The 17,824-nt window shown below is 39.6% G+C and overlaps 1 protein-coding gene across 2 annotated transcripts in view; it reads right to left on the reverse strand.

The window, feature by feature from the left end:
- Nucleotides 1-17,824, reverse strand: part of LOC126272627 (ATP-dependent RNA helicase DHX30-like) — a 268,564-nt gene that overhangs the window by 229,465 nt on the left and 21,275 nt on the right. Inside the window, exon 2 of one of the 2 annotated variants that reach the window (XM_049975586.1) lies at nt 13,673-13,817. In XM_049975586.1, the coding sequence (XP_049831543.1) occupies nt 13,673-13,817 (145 nt within the window). Of the gene's footprint in view, nt 1-13,668; nt 13,818-17,824 lie in introns of those variants that run through there. The other variant, XM_049975587.1, reaches the window with a different exon arrangement.

Consider the following 17,824-nt stretch of genomic DNA (forward strand, 5'->3'; position numbering starts at 1 on the left):
ATGTTCCCATTACAGAATTCATTTCTGCCACTGGACAAGGGGTGTTCAAGTCTCCCGACAATCTGGCTGATAAGCTTAGGCATGAGGTCTCTCATATGTTGAGTCGGGTGCCATCCCTTCGACCTAAGATATCCTCGCTTGAAAGAACCACAATCTGGTCTATCAGAGAAGACCAGGATTTAGTAATTCTACCAGCAGACAATGGTAATGTAACAGTTCTTCTCTTGCGGGACGATTATGTGGGTAAAATATACATTTTTCTTGCAGACCCGGTATACCAAATCTTGCAGAATGATCGAACTGAATATATAAAATGCAAGACACTTTCATTATTGAAGAAGGGTTCGTTATCTGACGATGTTCCTAAGAAACTGAGATCTGGTGCTGCAGTCCCACCAAGAATATACGGTTTGGCTCAGGTACACAAGCAAGGAGTTCCTCTTTGGTCTATTGTTAGCAATTTGGGCACTCCTACTTACAACCTAGCCAAGCATTCAGCATCCATTCTCAATCCTCCTGCTGGAAAACGCAAACACCATATTTCCAATTATCGGGTTTTTATTCAGAGTATGAAGTCTTTGTGTCCCAGTTCCAAGGATTTTCTTGTCAATTTTGATGTTGTGTCTCTGTTTACCGGAGTTCCTCTTGAAGATTCTTTGCAGTTCACTGGTGAAAAATTGTACAAAGAAACAACTAAGCTTTGTCACCATGTATCGATGTTGACACATTTTTTATTTAATGACAAATACTTTGAACAAACTGACGGAATGACTTGGAGGGTCCATTACCCCCCATAGTCGCCAATTTGTTTATGGAAGATTTTGAGGACATGGCACTGAAGATGGCGTTCTTAAAACCAACTTGTTTCTGGAGATAGGCCAACAATAAGTTTATGGTATGGGCACATGGGATGGATGCTCTGGACCATTTCCTAGATCATTTTAACTGTCTGAATCCCAACATTAAGTTCACATTGGAAGTTGTAAAGGACAGAAAACTTCCGTTCTTAGATGTCTTGGTCTACAGGACGGATGACGGGACATTAATACATAGTATTTATCTTAAGTCCTCACATATAGACTGATATCTTCATGCATCAAGTTGTCAACCACCATACCAACACAATGGGATCCTACATACATTGGTAAAAAGAGCTTACGCCATCTCAGATGCAGATAGTTTTGACACACGAACTGAATCATCTAAAGGTTGTGTTCAAGCAGAATGATTATACTGATGACAGGTCCATTGTACTCTACATGTTGGACCTTCGCGAGAACCAACAGAAGGTACGAGCAATCCTACCTATTGCGAGAAGCATATCTTCAAAAAATAGGAAGAATTTTAAAGAAATTTGGTATTAATAGTGTATTCTATCCACCAGCTAAAATCACGAGCTCTGATGGGCTTGGTGAAGGATGAGTTGGGTTTGAGAAAGCCCGGGGTCTACAAGATTCTGGCCATTGTGGGAAAACCTACAATGGACAAACAATTCGTACAATCCAGGATCGTTGCATGGAGCAACATTGCCGCAAGCGTTTATTTCAGCTATAAAAATCTACAGTGACGGAACATTGTCTTGCTGCAGGACATAAAATGTTGCACAATGAGACAAGTGGTTGTCCTTGCATCGCAGTATAATGATTGTGTAGCGAAAGAAGCCAATGAAATCCGGCTATCTGACAATATTATAAACAGAGATAAGGGGGTATTCTTTAAGGAAGAGTTGTAACCCAATTGTGTTTGACATTATGAAACAACGGTACTTGTTTCGATTATTAAAAGCTGACAATAGTGTTTGATAGCGATTTATCATTTCCCCAAGCTTTCACCACTGGTGCGCTTTTCTGCCTTGCGCTAGAGGGCAGTTATGTTCACGCATGCGTGGTGTGGATCCATGGTCAGTGTATGAAAGTGCTGTTGTGGCGTGTTCGATTTTGGTTCCGTCAAGTTAGTGTGACGGCCTACTCACTTGAAGATGGCAGCCAGGTGGATCGCCGAAATAGTGTGTCCACACAACAATATGTTCCGGCCGGAGACCAGACATGAATACAACCAATTAACACATCAGAAAAGTTTACTGAGCCAGCAGTTGAGCAAATAATTCCTCAAGTAATTTTAAGTCCCTTGATCTTTCTGCTACTGGTACAAAATAGGGGTATTTCATTAGACACATCTCATGCTCTTAATTATTAGCAGATTATTAATTTCAGAATATGCCCTATTACTTGTCTTCTCCATTTGTAGATGCTAGTGAGATGGTTTTATTGACCATTAATTACTGACAAAAGCCTTTCTTCTTAAGAAAAAGCCTGCTTTTGATTTATGAATAATTTAAGGGAGAGATTATATGCCGATTAAATTCTCCAGCAGCATAATTGAGAAATGTTTTGCTGCCCCATGCACATCAAAGTATAATTTGATGCAGATATTTCAATAAATGATTCAACTTATGAAGTAGAAACCTGTTTTGCATCCTCCCTGTTTCTCTTAGCTTCATTTAGGACATGACTACTTCACATAAAGCCATGGTGTGGTACGAGTTACCCTGCTCTAATTAAACTTTTCCCTTCTTGTTTCTCTAAAATCTCTCAGAATGACAATTGTCTACTGTGTAGCCACAATTACTTTCATAAATTTGCCATTATTGGGATTTTCCTTAAACATTTTGTAGATCTTCTGGTACTCCCAGAAAGGTGTTGTCATCTTGGAACATCAAGTTTTCCGCCAGTAATCCACATTGTACTTACACGACATTTTGATCGCTTAGCTTGCAGTCTTCATCAGGTGCTCCCTGAGGCCAAGAACAGTGTGGGACGGGTCCAGTATTTATGTCTACAAGGGGTTATGTGCTTAGGTGCTCCGTCATTGGTCTGCACCACAGCAAGTGCTCCGTAAGACGTACATGTCTGTCACTAGAAGAAATCATAGTATTTTCTAGTCGTATCAGTTCCAACTGCTGTGCGTGTACTTTTCAATTGCTGTCAGTTAAATATTTTGTCATTTGACATTCTGTTCCACCTCCAAGTTGCATTGGGCAATGAATCTTCTGATTGCCACCTTTTAAGATTTCCTGTGGACTGTACTATTTATTACTGTAGCCAACCACACTGTCCCAGATTCACGTCTGCCAGGAGTGGCTGTCTGATTATTTGCTGGCTACTTGTGTTCAAATTGTAATTTGTTCTCAAAATGACCACACTCAGGTACTTGACTTGCTACAAAAATACCACTGTCTGTGCACCCAGAATTGGTTGTGCTGGGTTATTTTCTCCATCACCATTTCCAAAGCTATTTTCCTGGACTTTGGATGATGCCTTTGTTGCATCTTTCAGAGAGAAAGTGCTGGACTCCAGGAGGAGATAAGTTGCTATCCAGTGTCACAGTCGATAAAAATCCTGTGTGACCTTTATTTCGATGTATTTAGGTGTCTTTGTCAGAATCTTGACATCATAGCATCCTTCAAATTATTTAGTTCCAAACAATGTTCCATTATAGCTGACTCTGAAGCTCCTCTTGAGTCTGGTGTGCAACTTGTGCTCCTTACACTTTATTATAAAAGTCCTCATTGTCTGATATAGGACATACCACACTGACAAGGTGTGTGGTAAATGCCCAATTTCTGTAGGTCCACATAATCCTTTACACTTCCTAACAGAAGTTAAATCTGATAAGATTTCTGCTGATTTTGGGAGATAGTCCGGCACGTGGCAAAAAATCAACTTTCTTTGCCCCTCTTTTTTACATTACTTCAGGGTGCAGTGCCTTCTGAATCTCTCTGGAGGAACTTTTGTTTCTGTAGAACACAGGCAGCAGGTTTTCTACCTCTGTCATCAAGTTGTCTGGATCCAAAAGTGTCTGTGCCCAATGAACCAGAGTTTTGAGGACACTGTTGTTCTGCACTGGATGGTGGCAGCTACTGCCTTGTAGATACGTATCAGAGTAAGTTTTTGGCAAATACCATGACAAAGTGGCATCTGCATTCCTCTGAGGAGCATCTAAGAATGGGAATTAGCCATTCTTCTCCATTTCCATTGCAAATTTTATATTAGGGTGGTGTGAGTTCAGGTGTTCCAGGAAGCATGGAGCTTTTCCCTGCCATGGGTCTGTCATGTATCTGAAGAAACAATTCAGTTGATGTGGTGCTGATGCAAGTGCCTAATTTTCCAATATCTCTATAAAGAGGTTCCCTACCACCGGTATGAGTGGGCTGCCCATTGCCACCCCCTTCTGTTCACTGAACTAACCCCATACAGGAAGTATGTTGAAGTTAAAATGAGCCTAAATAAGTCTAGGATATTTTTTTAAGATTACAATGTCTCATCAGAAAGCATGAAAATCTACATTGGAAGACTCTACAAGGAGGAGGAAATAGATATGAATATCAGAAACTTGGATACACTGTGACAAAGAAAAGAGAGGATACTCCGTTCTCTCACTTCCATGCCAAGATGCCTAGAAGAGGACATTAGTACAGTACTCGCAAGGCTTAAACAGCACATAAACTCCAAAGCAGCCAACAGGATTAAACAGTGGGAAAGCTGAGCATTAATAATGGGCTGCCAGGGAATCTCTCTCACTACACCTGTTTACTGCCACTGGCTTCACCAATCAAGACTGGGACTTAGTGGTTGCCATGAATAACAATCTCTACACTTGTCTAGTGCCACTGGCTTAACCAGCCACAATTGGAACTGAGTGGATACCACTTTGTCGTCTCTAGCAGAATGCATGAAGAAGAAATTAGCAGCCTGTCAACAATCCAAGTTTGACTGTCACAACAACAACAAGGCGAAGCAGAATGAGAATAATCTTACATAACTTTTCAGCCTTAGTTAGAAGCAACTCAAGACCAGATTGAAGATATTTAGGAAGGATGTCAACTTTGCGGTTACCCCAGAGAAGTCTCTGTCGCAGGCTTTGTCAGTGCAGTTTGCTGTGTCTATGGGTAGCTAGATACTGGTGCGCATATCAGAAAAAAAAGGAGAGAAACGATGAGGAGGCAAGGTGTGAAAATCACCTCCGAACATGACTCAGATCCATGGCAGAGTCGAGCGACAGGGCTGAGCGAACAGTGAACCCAACATAACAAGAACAAGTCAATGCAATCTATGCAACAACATAGTGCAGCAAACTTTCGACAAAACATTGTCAACAGGTCAAGGATGAGACATAATCCAAACTGAGATCAAAGAGAAAAACCAATATCAAATCAAAGTCATTAACGAATAGTCAGTAGGATGAAGGAGACAGTAATGAATGCCATTAGGCAAAGTACACAGCTGATTCAGTGGTTGAGGTGCAGTGGTGTTTACGCCAGCTGCAAGAGACAGTATTGGTCAATGTATTCATGTGGTGAGACAATGGTGGACTCACTAGACAAGTGCAGTGGTGCAGCGACACCGACCTTTATCGTCCATCAAGTCCATTTACTCCAGTGGGCATTCAACAGCCCAATGCCCAATACCAGATCCTTCCTGTCTGAAACCGGTGCATATGAGCGTAAACAGCTCAGACGGTGCTGTGGAAGGTGGAACAAAGGTACAGGCAGAACTGCAGTCTAATTGACTGTAGGCTGCGAGGAGGAAGTGTGGTCGCCAGTGTCTACTGGAACTGTGTTGGACATGGACATTTCAGGGAGAGTCACTGATACACAGGGAGCCAGAGGTGATGGCCATCGCAACAATGGGACATCTGCAGTAGCCACCCAGGGTTCTGGCGGTTGTGTCACACTGGCACCAGAATGCAGTGGAAGAAGAGGTTGTGGAAGGGTGCTCGAGTCCAAGGCCAAAGTTGGTTGTGGTGGCAACGCTCTAGCCCCTTCTGCATTTTGATCGACTTAACTTGTCACCCGTGGGTGGATACTACCAACGCTGGCGTCCAGGCCTCGGCACTCCTGTAGGAGTGTGCCCACACTGTTGAGCCAAGGCTGTCACACTGGGAGGGACACAAGCACGATTCCAACGAAGATGGTGTCAACAGATGAAGCAAGGTCTGAGGCTGGCAACCATGGAGGAGCTCTTCGGGATTATGATTCTTAGTCAATGTGGTGCAATAAATGCTCATAAACAATGTTAGGGCCACTGTGGTGACGGAGGATTCAATAGCTTATTCATCTACTGCTTAAAAGTTTGGATCAGGTGTACGGCTTCACCACTGACATAAGAGTGGAATGGAGGGCTACAGATGCGTTTAATGCCATTGGCAGCACAGAAGTCCTTGAAGGCAGAGGCCATGAATTGTGGGCCATTGTCAGAAACTAATGTGAGAGGCAACCCTTTAACTGCCAAAACTTGGGCCAAGGCAATAACGGCACTGAGCACCGCTGATGATGCGCCTGCACACGTGGAAATATAGATGCTTAACAGTAGCTACCTTTACATTAGGAATTGGATTAATATAAGCATTAAAACTAAAATTAATATGTAACCAAACTTACTTCTGAGAAGAACGACAACCCTATAAAAGAATTCGGAGCCTGTAAGAAAGACTAGCTATTACTAGGCAAAATTATTCCTCAAATTTGAATACATTTAGTATTCTACTTGAGACTTTGCTTCACTGGCCCAGATGTTATGTTTCCTTTGCAGTCACCGATGCCTAACTCCACTTTCTTTGGTCAAATACTATTGTATTCAGATTTGAGGAATAATTTTTCCAAGTAATAGCTAGTCTTTCTTACGGGCTCCAAATCCATTTACAAGGTTCTCGTTCTCCTCAGAAGTAAGTTTGGTTACATATTATGCCATTAACAGTTTTAATGCTTATATTAATCTAATTCCTAACATAAAGGTAGCTACTGTTAAGCATCTATATTTTCACTTGCGCATGCCCATCATCAGGGGTGCTCGGTACATAGCTGCTCGCTGTGATTAGTTCCTGCGCAGCTCTCACGGCCTACCGACCTCATCTGCGCAGTGGAGCCTGCTTTTTCTCTTCAGCTAAGTACTGTAAATTTATGACTGGGTACTAAGGTGGTATAGTTTTATACTTGACACGGCCAAACTTCAGCATGCAATAGTTTAGTGTCAATAGCTTCTGAAGAAAGCCAAATTATTTTGGAAGAAACCTAGGTAAAGATTGGTTTCTATTTGCAACTGAGGCTGACGTGTTACACGTTTAATTATCACAGTTGCTGACGGGCCTGCACAATGTTAAAAAAGTTCTCACAAAAATAAAGCTGCCTAAATTTATCATAATAAGTGATGAGAGGCTGGCTCTCAGACACCTCCAAGAAAATGACATCATTGTGGCATTACCAGCAGATAAGAGGAATGTTATCATCATCCTACAGAATGCAGACGATGACAGCAAAGTTAGACAACTCCTAGATGGCCCAGCATTCAGACCAATATAAAGGGACCCCACCAACAAGGTGGACAGGCAGACTAGCAGCTTTGTAAAGGAAACCGGTGTACTGGAAAAAGTTACAAAGCAGCTGAGGCCAAAAGTTCCAGTACCAACCAGGCCTATCCACATGCAAAAATCTGTCTTTGCACTTCACATCTGTGCAGACAGATCACTGTGTCTGTGAACAGGAGATTTGTGCAAACCTAGACGTTTGAGTGAAACCGCTCAAATCTGCAGATCCAAATCATATTTGTGCAGACACATTGGAGCATGCGGACAAGAGATCACTGCAAATCTGGTACTAAAACGTGATGGGTCAGCTGCTTGTTCAGTCTGTGTGTGTGCAGAGTGAATATTGAAATGACAGATACAGGTCACTGTTCTAGATAGTTCACTGCCAAATTAATGAAAACATGTAGGAGTCATAAATGTTTGTGGAAAATTAAAAACAGGATGTCAGCAGGAAGGATAAAAAGGCAACTGCTTATAATTCTTTAACAGAGAAATTATGAGCCATTGACCCTTTGGGAAATGGGTAAACAGTACATAATTAAAAACATTTCATTGTGAACTGTTTATTGCAAAGAGCTTGCTATTCGATATGGTGCCAGGAGAGTGCTAGCGTACTTTCACTCAGTACTGTCCTATGTTATAACCTAGTGTAAGTTGTGACAGCTTGGGAAAAAAAGAAAAAAAAATAGGCCCTATTTGTTCTAAAGAACAGTGCAGTCAGAATATTGTATTAGGCTAATGATGGAAGATCTTGGAAAGGTGCCTTCGAGACAGTTATCGCCATCGCCGTCGCCACCACACTTCTTTTACTTTCAAATATAATATGGGGTTCCTAACAACAGTGATTTAGAGGTAAACTGCAGAATTCACTACCAAAATACCACACACAAGTGAAACTTTCTAGTTGCACAGTGAATCCCTTTCTTTCTAGAGTTCAAAAGGTATTTCATATTCTGGTGCAAAAGTTGCTGTTAGACTTCTGGCAGGGGCTTAAAAATCTCAACTTGGAAACAAACAGAACTATAGCTCATTGGCCAAATATATAACTTCTAAAAATACAATGTGTCTCAAACATGTCTAAAATTACAAAATATGATCTGTAACTTGTCAGAATTTAGGTTGCCCTACTGTAAGTAATTTACTTGCCTTCAGCAAATTATCCTTCAGGACAGCATAAATAGCTAACATTTATTATTTCACACAATGTTTATTTCTAAATTGCACTGGCAATCCTAGCAGCTCCTATTTTCATTAACATGAATGTCACCATAAGCTGCTAAAGTGGAGAAGTTGATCCCCTCATTCAAGTGGGTTTTTTGTTTTTTTTATGCATCTTCAAATAATTACATCAGACTTCAAGTTCATCCTCAACTAGTGAAGTAAATTTATGTTCGAGGGCTGCCTTTGCTAAGTAGCCTCTGTGTAAACCATTTTTATCCATCTTTCTGTTCTGGCATTTTGTTAGCTTTTTGTTTTTCACAACAAAAGTTGCATGAACACAGACTATAACATAATTTCCTCAATTTCTTAATAAATTAAAAACTTTGAAGTTACTGACAGATAGTGTGCAAGCAGTAGACTGGAAGTTGTGTTGTGTGAACAGACCGCATTTGCAGTGATCTACTGCATGAGGAGACATTTGTGCAGATATTGACGCAGACAGATAGTTGTGTGTCAATGGGTCTTAATGGATGGACTGAGGTTAACAAAGAAGGAGTTCCTATAAGTCCAAAAGCGCAGAACATTGGCACAGTCACCTACCCCACCGCTCAGCACTTTAAGAAGATGCTCTCAAGACATGTGGGCAAATGTGGACATTACATTTGCAACTCTGAAGATTTTCAACAGCATCTGAAGCAACCACACATCACTTATTCTGACATTGTGGTTAGCATCAACAACTGTTTCCTTGTTCACCAAAGTGCCACTGAATGAATTCCTAGAGTTAATTGGAGAAAAGTTGAATGGGGCACTCCTTGACTTGTTCAGGCATATTTTAACTTCAACACACTTCCTATATGGGGTGAATTCTATGAGAAAACAGAAAGGGTGGCAATGGTCAGCCTACTCTCATAAGTGGTGACAAACGTCTTTATGGAGAGATTTGAAAATGAGGCATTGTATTGGCCCCAAATCAACTGAAATGCTTCAACAGGTACATTAATGACACTTTTGTTATTTGGCTCCACAGCAGGGAAAAGCTCCTCGTTTTCCTGGGACATGAACTCACTCCACCCTAACATGAAATTCACAGTGGAAGTGGAGAAGGATGGACAACTCCCATTCTTAGATGTTTGTGTCCAGAGGGTGACAGATGGTACTTTTGGTCATAGAATTTACTGAAAACCAACTCACAATGAACTGTACTTACAAGGCAGTAACTTTCACCATCCAGTGCAGAACAGTGTACTTGGGACTCTGGTTCAGCAGGCATGAACTCTTTCACTTTCATACAACTTGACAATGCAGATCGAACACCTGCTGTCCGTGCTCCATAGACACAGATATTCTTCCGGGAATATTCAGAAGACACTGTGCCCAGTTTCTCCACTGTAGGAGTCAGCAGAAGTACAAGAAGAAGCACAGAAGGACATTTTTTGCCAGGTGCCAGACTAATAACTGCCAAAAACCAGTAGAATTTTTCTGAAATATAACACCAAGAGCATTTTCTGTCCACAAAAATTAAGACTCTGTTAGGGAATGTAAGGATAATCTAGGTCTACAGAAACCAAGCACTCACTACTTGCCAATGTGGTATGTCATACCGATCATACCACCAGGACCACTGACATCATCCAAACTCAGGAGAGCAGTTCTGGAAATGGTAACAGAGCAATCAACACAGGATGCACAGATGGTGGTACTTCAGACAGCAAATCAAGTGCCTGAGAACATTCATTTTGATAATGATTGATAATTTGAACACCAGTGGCCAGAAAATAGTCCGACAGCCACCCCTAGTGGGCACCGACCTAAAACAGAGCACTTAATGCAGCTGACTACAGTAATAGAACAATGTAGTCCACAGAAAAGCTTAAATGATGAATGACCACTAGAACTTGGGAGGTGGAACGGAATGTCAGATGACGAAACTAGTAACATAATAGCCAGAAAGCACGCACACAGCAGTATTAACAGCTATGACCTGAAGACACTATGGCTGCTGCTACTGCCCAGTGCTTACCTTGGATGGAGCACCTGGTGTGAAGCAGACCAATGACACAGGCATGGCTACTCGACCTGTTCCCTATTGGCTTCATCCTCAGATGAAACACGATGAAAATTGCGAGTGTTTTTTCTTTTTTTCAGTCAGTCTTCTGACCAGTTTGACACAACACACCATGAATTCATCTCCAGTGCCAACCTCTTCATCTCAGAGTAATGCTTGCTACCTACATTCTCAATTATTTGCTGGACATATCCCAATCTCCATCTTACTCTACAATTTTTGCCCTCTATTGCTACCTCTAGTACCATGGAAGTCATTCCCTGATATCTTAACAGATGTCCTATCATCCTGTCCCTTCTCATTGTTAGCGTTTTCCACATATTCCTTTCCTCTCCGATTCTGGGCAGAACTTCCCCATTCCTTGTATTATCAGTCCACCTAATTTTCAACATTCGTCTGTAGCACCACATCTCTAATGCTTCGATTCTCTTCTGCTCCAGTTTTCCCACAGTCCATATTTCACTATCTTACAATGTTGTGCTATAAACATACATTTTCAGAAATTTCTACCTCAAATTAAGGCCTAATTTGGTACTGGTAGATTTCTCGTGGCCAGAAATGCCTTTTTTGCCAGTGCTATTTTGCTTTTGATGTCCTCCTTGCCCCATCTGGCATTGGTTGTTTTGCTTCATATGTAGCAGAATTCCTTAACTTCGCCTGCTTCACGACTATCCATGCCGATGTTAAGTTTCTTGCTGTTCTCTTTTCTGCTCCTTCTCATTACTTTTGTCCATTTTTGATTTACTCTCAAGCCATATTCTGTACTCATTAGACTGTTCATTCTGTTCAGCAGATCCTGTAATTCTTCTTCACTTCCACTTAGGATAAAAATGTCATCAGTGAAGCGTATCATTGATATCTTTTCACCTTGAATTTTAATCCCACTCCTGAACCTTTCTTTTATTTCCAAAATTGCTTCTTCGATGTAGAGATTGAACAGAAGGGGAGAAAGACTACATCCCTGTCTTAAATCCTTTTTAATCCAGGCACTTAGTTCTTGTTGTCCACTCTTATTATTCCCTCTTGGCTCTTCACACACTGTACAGTACCAATCTCTCCCTACAGCACACCCATATTTTCCTCAGAATTACAAACATCTTCCACCATTTTACACTGTAAAATGCTTTTCCAGGTCAACAGACCCTATGAAGGCATCTTGATTTTTCTTTAGTTCTTGCTTCCATTATCAACCACAATGTCAGTATTGCCTCTCCTGTGCCTTTACCTATCCTAAGGCCAAACTGATTGTCACCTAACACATCCTAAATTTTCTTTTCCATTCTTCTGTGTATTACTCTTGTCAGCAACTTCGATGCATGAGCTGTCAGCTCTTGCAATCTTCAGAATTAAGTGGATTATATTTTTCAGAAAGTCAGATGGAATGTCACCAGACTTATAAATTCTACATACCAATGTGAACAGTCTATTTGTTGCCACTTCTTCCAATGATTTTAGAAATTCTGATGGAATGTTATCTATCCCATCTGCCTTATGTGATCTTAAGTCCTCCAAAGCTCTCTTAAATTCTTATTCAGATTCTGGATGCCCTATCTCTTGTAAATCAATTCTTGTTTCTTCTTCTATCACATCAGACAAATCTTCCCCCTCAGAGAGACCTACAATATACTCTTTCCATCTATCCCCTCTCTCTTCTGCTCTTAACAGTGGAATTCCCATTGCACTCTGAACATAGCCACCCTTGCTTTTCATTTCACCAAAAGTTATTTTGACTTTCCTATATGTTGAGTCAGTCCTTCCTACAATCATTTCCTTTTCAATTTCTTCACATTTTTCCTGCAGCCATTTCGTCTTAGCTTCCCTGCACTTCCCATTTATTTCATTCCTCAGAGACATTTCTGTATTCCTGAATTTCCCTGAACTTTTTTGTACTTTCTTCTTTCATCGATCAACTGAAGTCTTTATTTTGTTACCCATGGTTCCTTCACAGTTACCTTCTTTGTACCTATGTTTTTCTTTCAAACTTCTGTGACTGCCCATTTTAGAGATGTCCATTCTTCTTCAACGGAGTACCGCCTACTGGGTAATTCCTTACAGCTGTATCTAGATAACTTCAAGCATATCTCATCATTTCTTAGTACTTCTGCATCCCACTTCTTTATGTATTTATGCTTCCTGACTAATCTCAAACTTCACCCTACTCTTCATCAATACTGCATTGTGATCCAAGTCTATACTGCTCCTGAGTATGCCTTGCAATCCAGTATCAAAATCAAACTGAAATCTTCGCAATTGTGAGTAACATGATTAAAATATCTTGCAAATACAGTGTGGATTACTGTCAGAAAATCTGATTTTTTCCAAGCTAACAAATTTTCTGTACATATGCAACAAACTTCAGCACAGTTGCTCCTGACAATGAGAATGTAACAGTCTGTACCATTACAAACTGACTGAAATCAGTTCTGTCATAACGTCTGACAAAAATACTCATTCTATTGAACCGAAGTACCACATTTTAGGGCAGGTTGCAGTGTTTGTCTGTAACACTGTGCAGCAATGAGTTTAGAAATGGTAGCAGTGATGATAATGTATTGACTGTTCACACAAGCTCACTTATTTTCATGGTCCATTCTTTGCTATCTACTAGTACAGACAGCACTGTTCAAAACCACTTTGATTTGGAGAAAGGCAACAGGCAAGACGGCAATTTTTCAAAATTAACAACAACATATTTTACCTTTTGTAGCGCACATTGGAAGCCTCAAAAGCTAGTCAAAAAGGAATGTAAATTTCCACATGAAGAGTTTTGTCACTAAAATACACTTTTAGTAGTAATGACAACTTAAAACTAGTTTATTGTAATGCACACTAATTTCAAAATATTTTGCCAGTAATACTTAGAATAAAATAACTCTGTGATTGACTTTTCAGTGAGTCAATATGCTACAACTGCCATGCCAAGCGATAACAAATCTTTATTGAGGAGCACACGGGTATAAACAGAGCCAAGTCCATCACGGCTGGCTGCACACCATTAACACTGATCCCTGCGACTGCAGTCTGTCAATCACAAAGTTATTTTATTTGAATAACAACATGATGAGTAAAACTACTACCTACTGTATCAAGTCTGGCCAGTTAATAGTTAAAGATGACTCCCAAACATTAGACACCAAATTATCCTTGTACTGTGGATTCATTTCTACATTCAAACGTGACTTTATCTTGGCAGAAATGTTATTTAGAACACTCTTGGGCACTTGATCTGGAAATAGAAATTTTTATTAACCACCAGTAAAATTCACAAATAAATAAAACAACTGTGGACATAACGACGATTACAACACAGCTTCATTCAACTGTAATTTATTATTTTGTCAACATTATTTTCAGCCTTAAGTAAATTTTGCATTCACATTTGTGAAGACTGAATATGCAAGTAATTGTAATACTATACAATACTAAATATTTGTATGTTTTATCATTTTTTCTTTCTATAATAATGACAAGAATAGGAGGATGAGGAAGAATAAAACAGTAAAACAAAGTCCTACTGTAGATGTACAAGTCTACACCAGCATTACTCTTACCCATTCAAAGTGCTGAACGGAGTAGTCCATAAAGTTAATTATTCAGTAGACTAACATCTCTTCTTCTAAATGATAAATAATGCATTCAGACAGTTGATTGTGGAGGATTAAAGATAACTCATGAAATATTTTTTTTTTAAATTACATTTAAACCAGAAATTAAAAGTTCCACGTGGGATACAAAAAGTACCTTAAACCATACACAATTTTACAGATTCTAGAAATTCTGCCACTTTCATCTGGTGTGAATACATTCTTGTGTTGTGAAATGAGTTTCAAAAACAATGCCTTAGCTTCCAGAATGAATTTCCATTCTGCAACAGAATGTGCGTCGATTTAAAACCCCCTAGCACATTAAAACTGTGTGCTGAAATGGGATTCAAACCTCAAACCTTTGCCCAAAACACAAAGGTCCTACATTATATATCCAGACCAGCACACAGTTTTAATGTGTAAGAAATATATAACTTTCATTTATCCATTTTCAGTGCCACTTTTGCAGATGCTTTAAGATATCTGTTTTAAGCATTTCCCAATTAAAATTTCTACAGTGACAATCTATGGCTCATCAAATCAACATTCATGTTGCGCAAGTATGTACCTGCAGCGTCTGACTCCCCAAAAGAATCAGTATACACCCCTAAATACGCACCAGTCTTTAAGTGGTTGGATCCTCAGTTATAATAAAAAATTTGGTCATTTCAGAGTTTGGCCTTGTTTCAATGGGTTTGACATTAATCGAAGGCTTATTTAGGGTCATCTGTACAAACATGGTTATTGTTTGAATCGGAGTTTTCACACATTCTTTAAAATCTTTGGCACAGCCAACATACCATTTTCAGAGTTTCAACTAGTTCCACACCTTTATCGTGTCACCCAAAGCATTCACTACATCTTTATCATGATATGTGGCCCACAGTCACTTTGAATATTTTCTGCAGCGAACACACATAGTATAAGGCATACTTGTTTTTAAATTTGAAAGTACAGTCACGTGATCAAATTGTCGATTTGTTGAGGCATGAATGCTCTAGCTTTAGATTAGCTGCAATTTCACTAAAAAGCTCAGCAACAGAAACCTTTACATGCATTACATTGTCACTGATAATGGTATAAGAAAATGTTACTTGAGGTCTCTGTATTTTGTCTTGCATAATCAGGAAAAAAGTTTTCTGCTAAGTTTATCTGTAGCATTCCAGTTTCTTGAGATCCATTTTGGTTTCTTGTCTCAAATTCAGCAGATTGAGTGTTTAAGGAAGTAGTGGAATTTGTATTTAAAAACTAGTTTTTTAACCACAGCTTCGTCTCCATACACATATTGCACACAAGTCTGAATCTCTGCTATTTTACACAATATGATACCAGAGAGCATGTTAAATTTATCTGTGGTATTCACCCTTGCGGTATGATCTCTTATTCTCAAACACAAATGAGTCATGTATATACCAAATTCTGTTGAAATGGTTTCATCAAAATAATCAGGGAAAAGAGAAAAACAGAGTCTTGACTGCAATGGTTTTTATTTTCAAATTGCAATGACACTTTTCACCTGAGTTAGGTATCTTCAGATTGTAGAAACTGGCCATCCACAAAAAAAAAAAACACGATACGAACATATCAGCAAAATGGGATTAGGATATCAAAAAGTTGAAAATCCCTACATATTTGCATTGCATAATAATTTTTATGGATGGCATGCGCCGTGACCAGTTGCTATCATCTTAAAGGCTTACCACAAAAAAATACATCACTGAAAGATGATCACACCCTGTTGCTCTTCCTCTGATGTCCTCAATAACCTATCACTCTAGTACACTAGACTCTCGCTAATCCAGTCATACCTGGCACACCTGGGTGCCGGATTATTGAGTGTCTGAAATTTATTTTGTTTTTCCATTTATTTTGAAAACATAGGGGATATAGTGTACTGTACTTTATTAAACCGAAGGATACAGTTTTAAAACAGAGGTTTTACTTTATTAAGTCCATAAAAACATTAATTTTCAAAGAAAACTTAGTCCTTGAGTGTACAACATACTGTATATAATTATACATCTTATCACTCACTTTGAAACATGTCCCTAATTTTTAACTGTCGCAATGATGATATGCGATGGTGGCATGCTTTATCACACAACCGTTTTACAAGCATTAGATTGGTACTGCATGTATCTGGTTGTTGCATAATGTACTCCAGGAAGACCTCGGCATCTTCAGCACCAGCAGTGAGAGAAATCTTCTCGCTCTCTCCTCCTGTGTCCTATTCTTCATCACTCTCATAATTCTTGCACCCTTTTGATTATTTCTTCACCTGTTAAAGTTTGGTCCGTATTACAGTTTTCCTCATTCAGCCACTTAGTAACATCATCATCAATGTCTTCTCCTCCTGGAAGGTCATGGAACATGTCAGTGTAAAAAGTAATTGATAATTCTGAATGGACTGGCTTGTCGCTGTCACTCACTTCTGGATCCAACTCGGCATCAGTGGATGTGTACAATTTCCTCTAGCTCTTCATTATGGTAGCACACTCCACTTTAACCCCTGCTTCGGCTGCTTGAGAAACAACATCATGTATGTTAACTGCTTTCCACACCTTTAGCATCATCTCGATAGAGTCATTTTCATTTTCGTTCCACAAAGAGACGAGAAGTGAATGTCGATAATGATGTTTACTTTAGAGAAATGTCTGAAGGATAACTGGGAGCATTGTCAATTATAAGGATAGCTTTCAGTGGAAGCTTTTTCTTCTTAAGGTGTTTTCTCACTGCTGATACAAACATTTCATGGAACCACTGATAGAATATTTGTCTGTCCATCCACCCTTTTTTCCCCGAGTGCAATACTGCACTGTAGAGTATTTATGTCAGTGTGTTGAAAACAACATGGGTGTTGGTATTTCCAGTAACCGTAAGTGGTAGTTTATGACTCCCATTTGCATTATGACGCGCCATTAATGTTACGCGCTGTTTCTGTTGCTTGTAACCAAGAGCTTCCTTCTCATTCTTGGCAGCTACTGTTTTTGAAGGAAGCATCTTTTAAGAGTCCTGCTTCATCAGCATTATACAAGGCATCAGCAGTTAAATCTTCTTCCTATATTATCTTCTGTATATTGCTTGCGAACTCATCAGCTTCCTTATCATTAGCTAAGCGACTTGCCCCAGTGACTGTCAGCTACCTAATACAGTGTTGTTTTTTCCAGTTCTATAGCCAGTCTTCGCTCACTGCAAACAAGTTACTACCACTAAGTAGTTTGTTAAATGCAGCTGCTTTTTCCTTTATAATTGCACCATTGACAGGAAATCCTTTACTGTGTTGTTGTATGAACCATCTATTAACAGCTACATCCAGTTATTCATTCTCACTCCTTCACATAACCTTCCGTTTTCCCAACTTAGTAGCCATTTGCATGTGTTGAGTACTGTCCAATAACATCATCTTTCCTTTTGATGTCATAAATAGTTGCTCGCCCAACACTGAACTCAGCAGCAATGGCTTTCTGCAAAGAAACCTGATTTAACTTATTTAAAATTTCAAGTTTCTGTTTTCGGTTAGCGTGACGCATTTCCTTTTTTGGAAGGCACGATTCCGAACAGTAAAGAAAGCTACAATTTCAAATACAGTATATGAAGCATTGTTTAACTAAGCATTGTTGTGCACGATGATTCATTGTGCATGTGTTTT

Source organism: Schistocerca gregaria, chromosome 5 (genome assembly GCF_023897955.1).
Source record: "Schistocerca gregaria isolate iqSchGreg1 chromosome 5, iqSchGreg1.2, whole genome shotgun sequence".
Classification (NCBI taxonomy): Eukaryota; Metazoa; Arthropoda; class Insecta; order Orthoptera; family Acrididae; genus Schistocerca; species Schistocerca gregaria.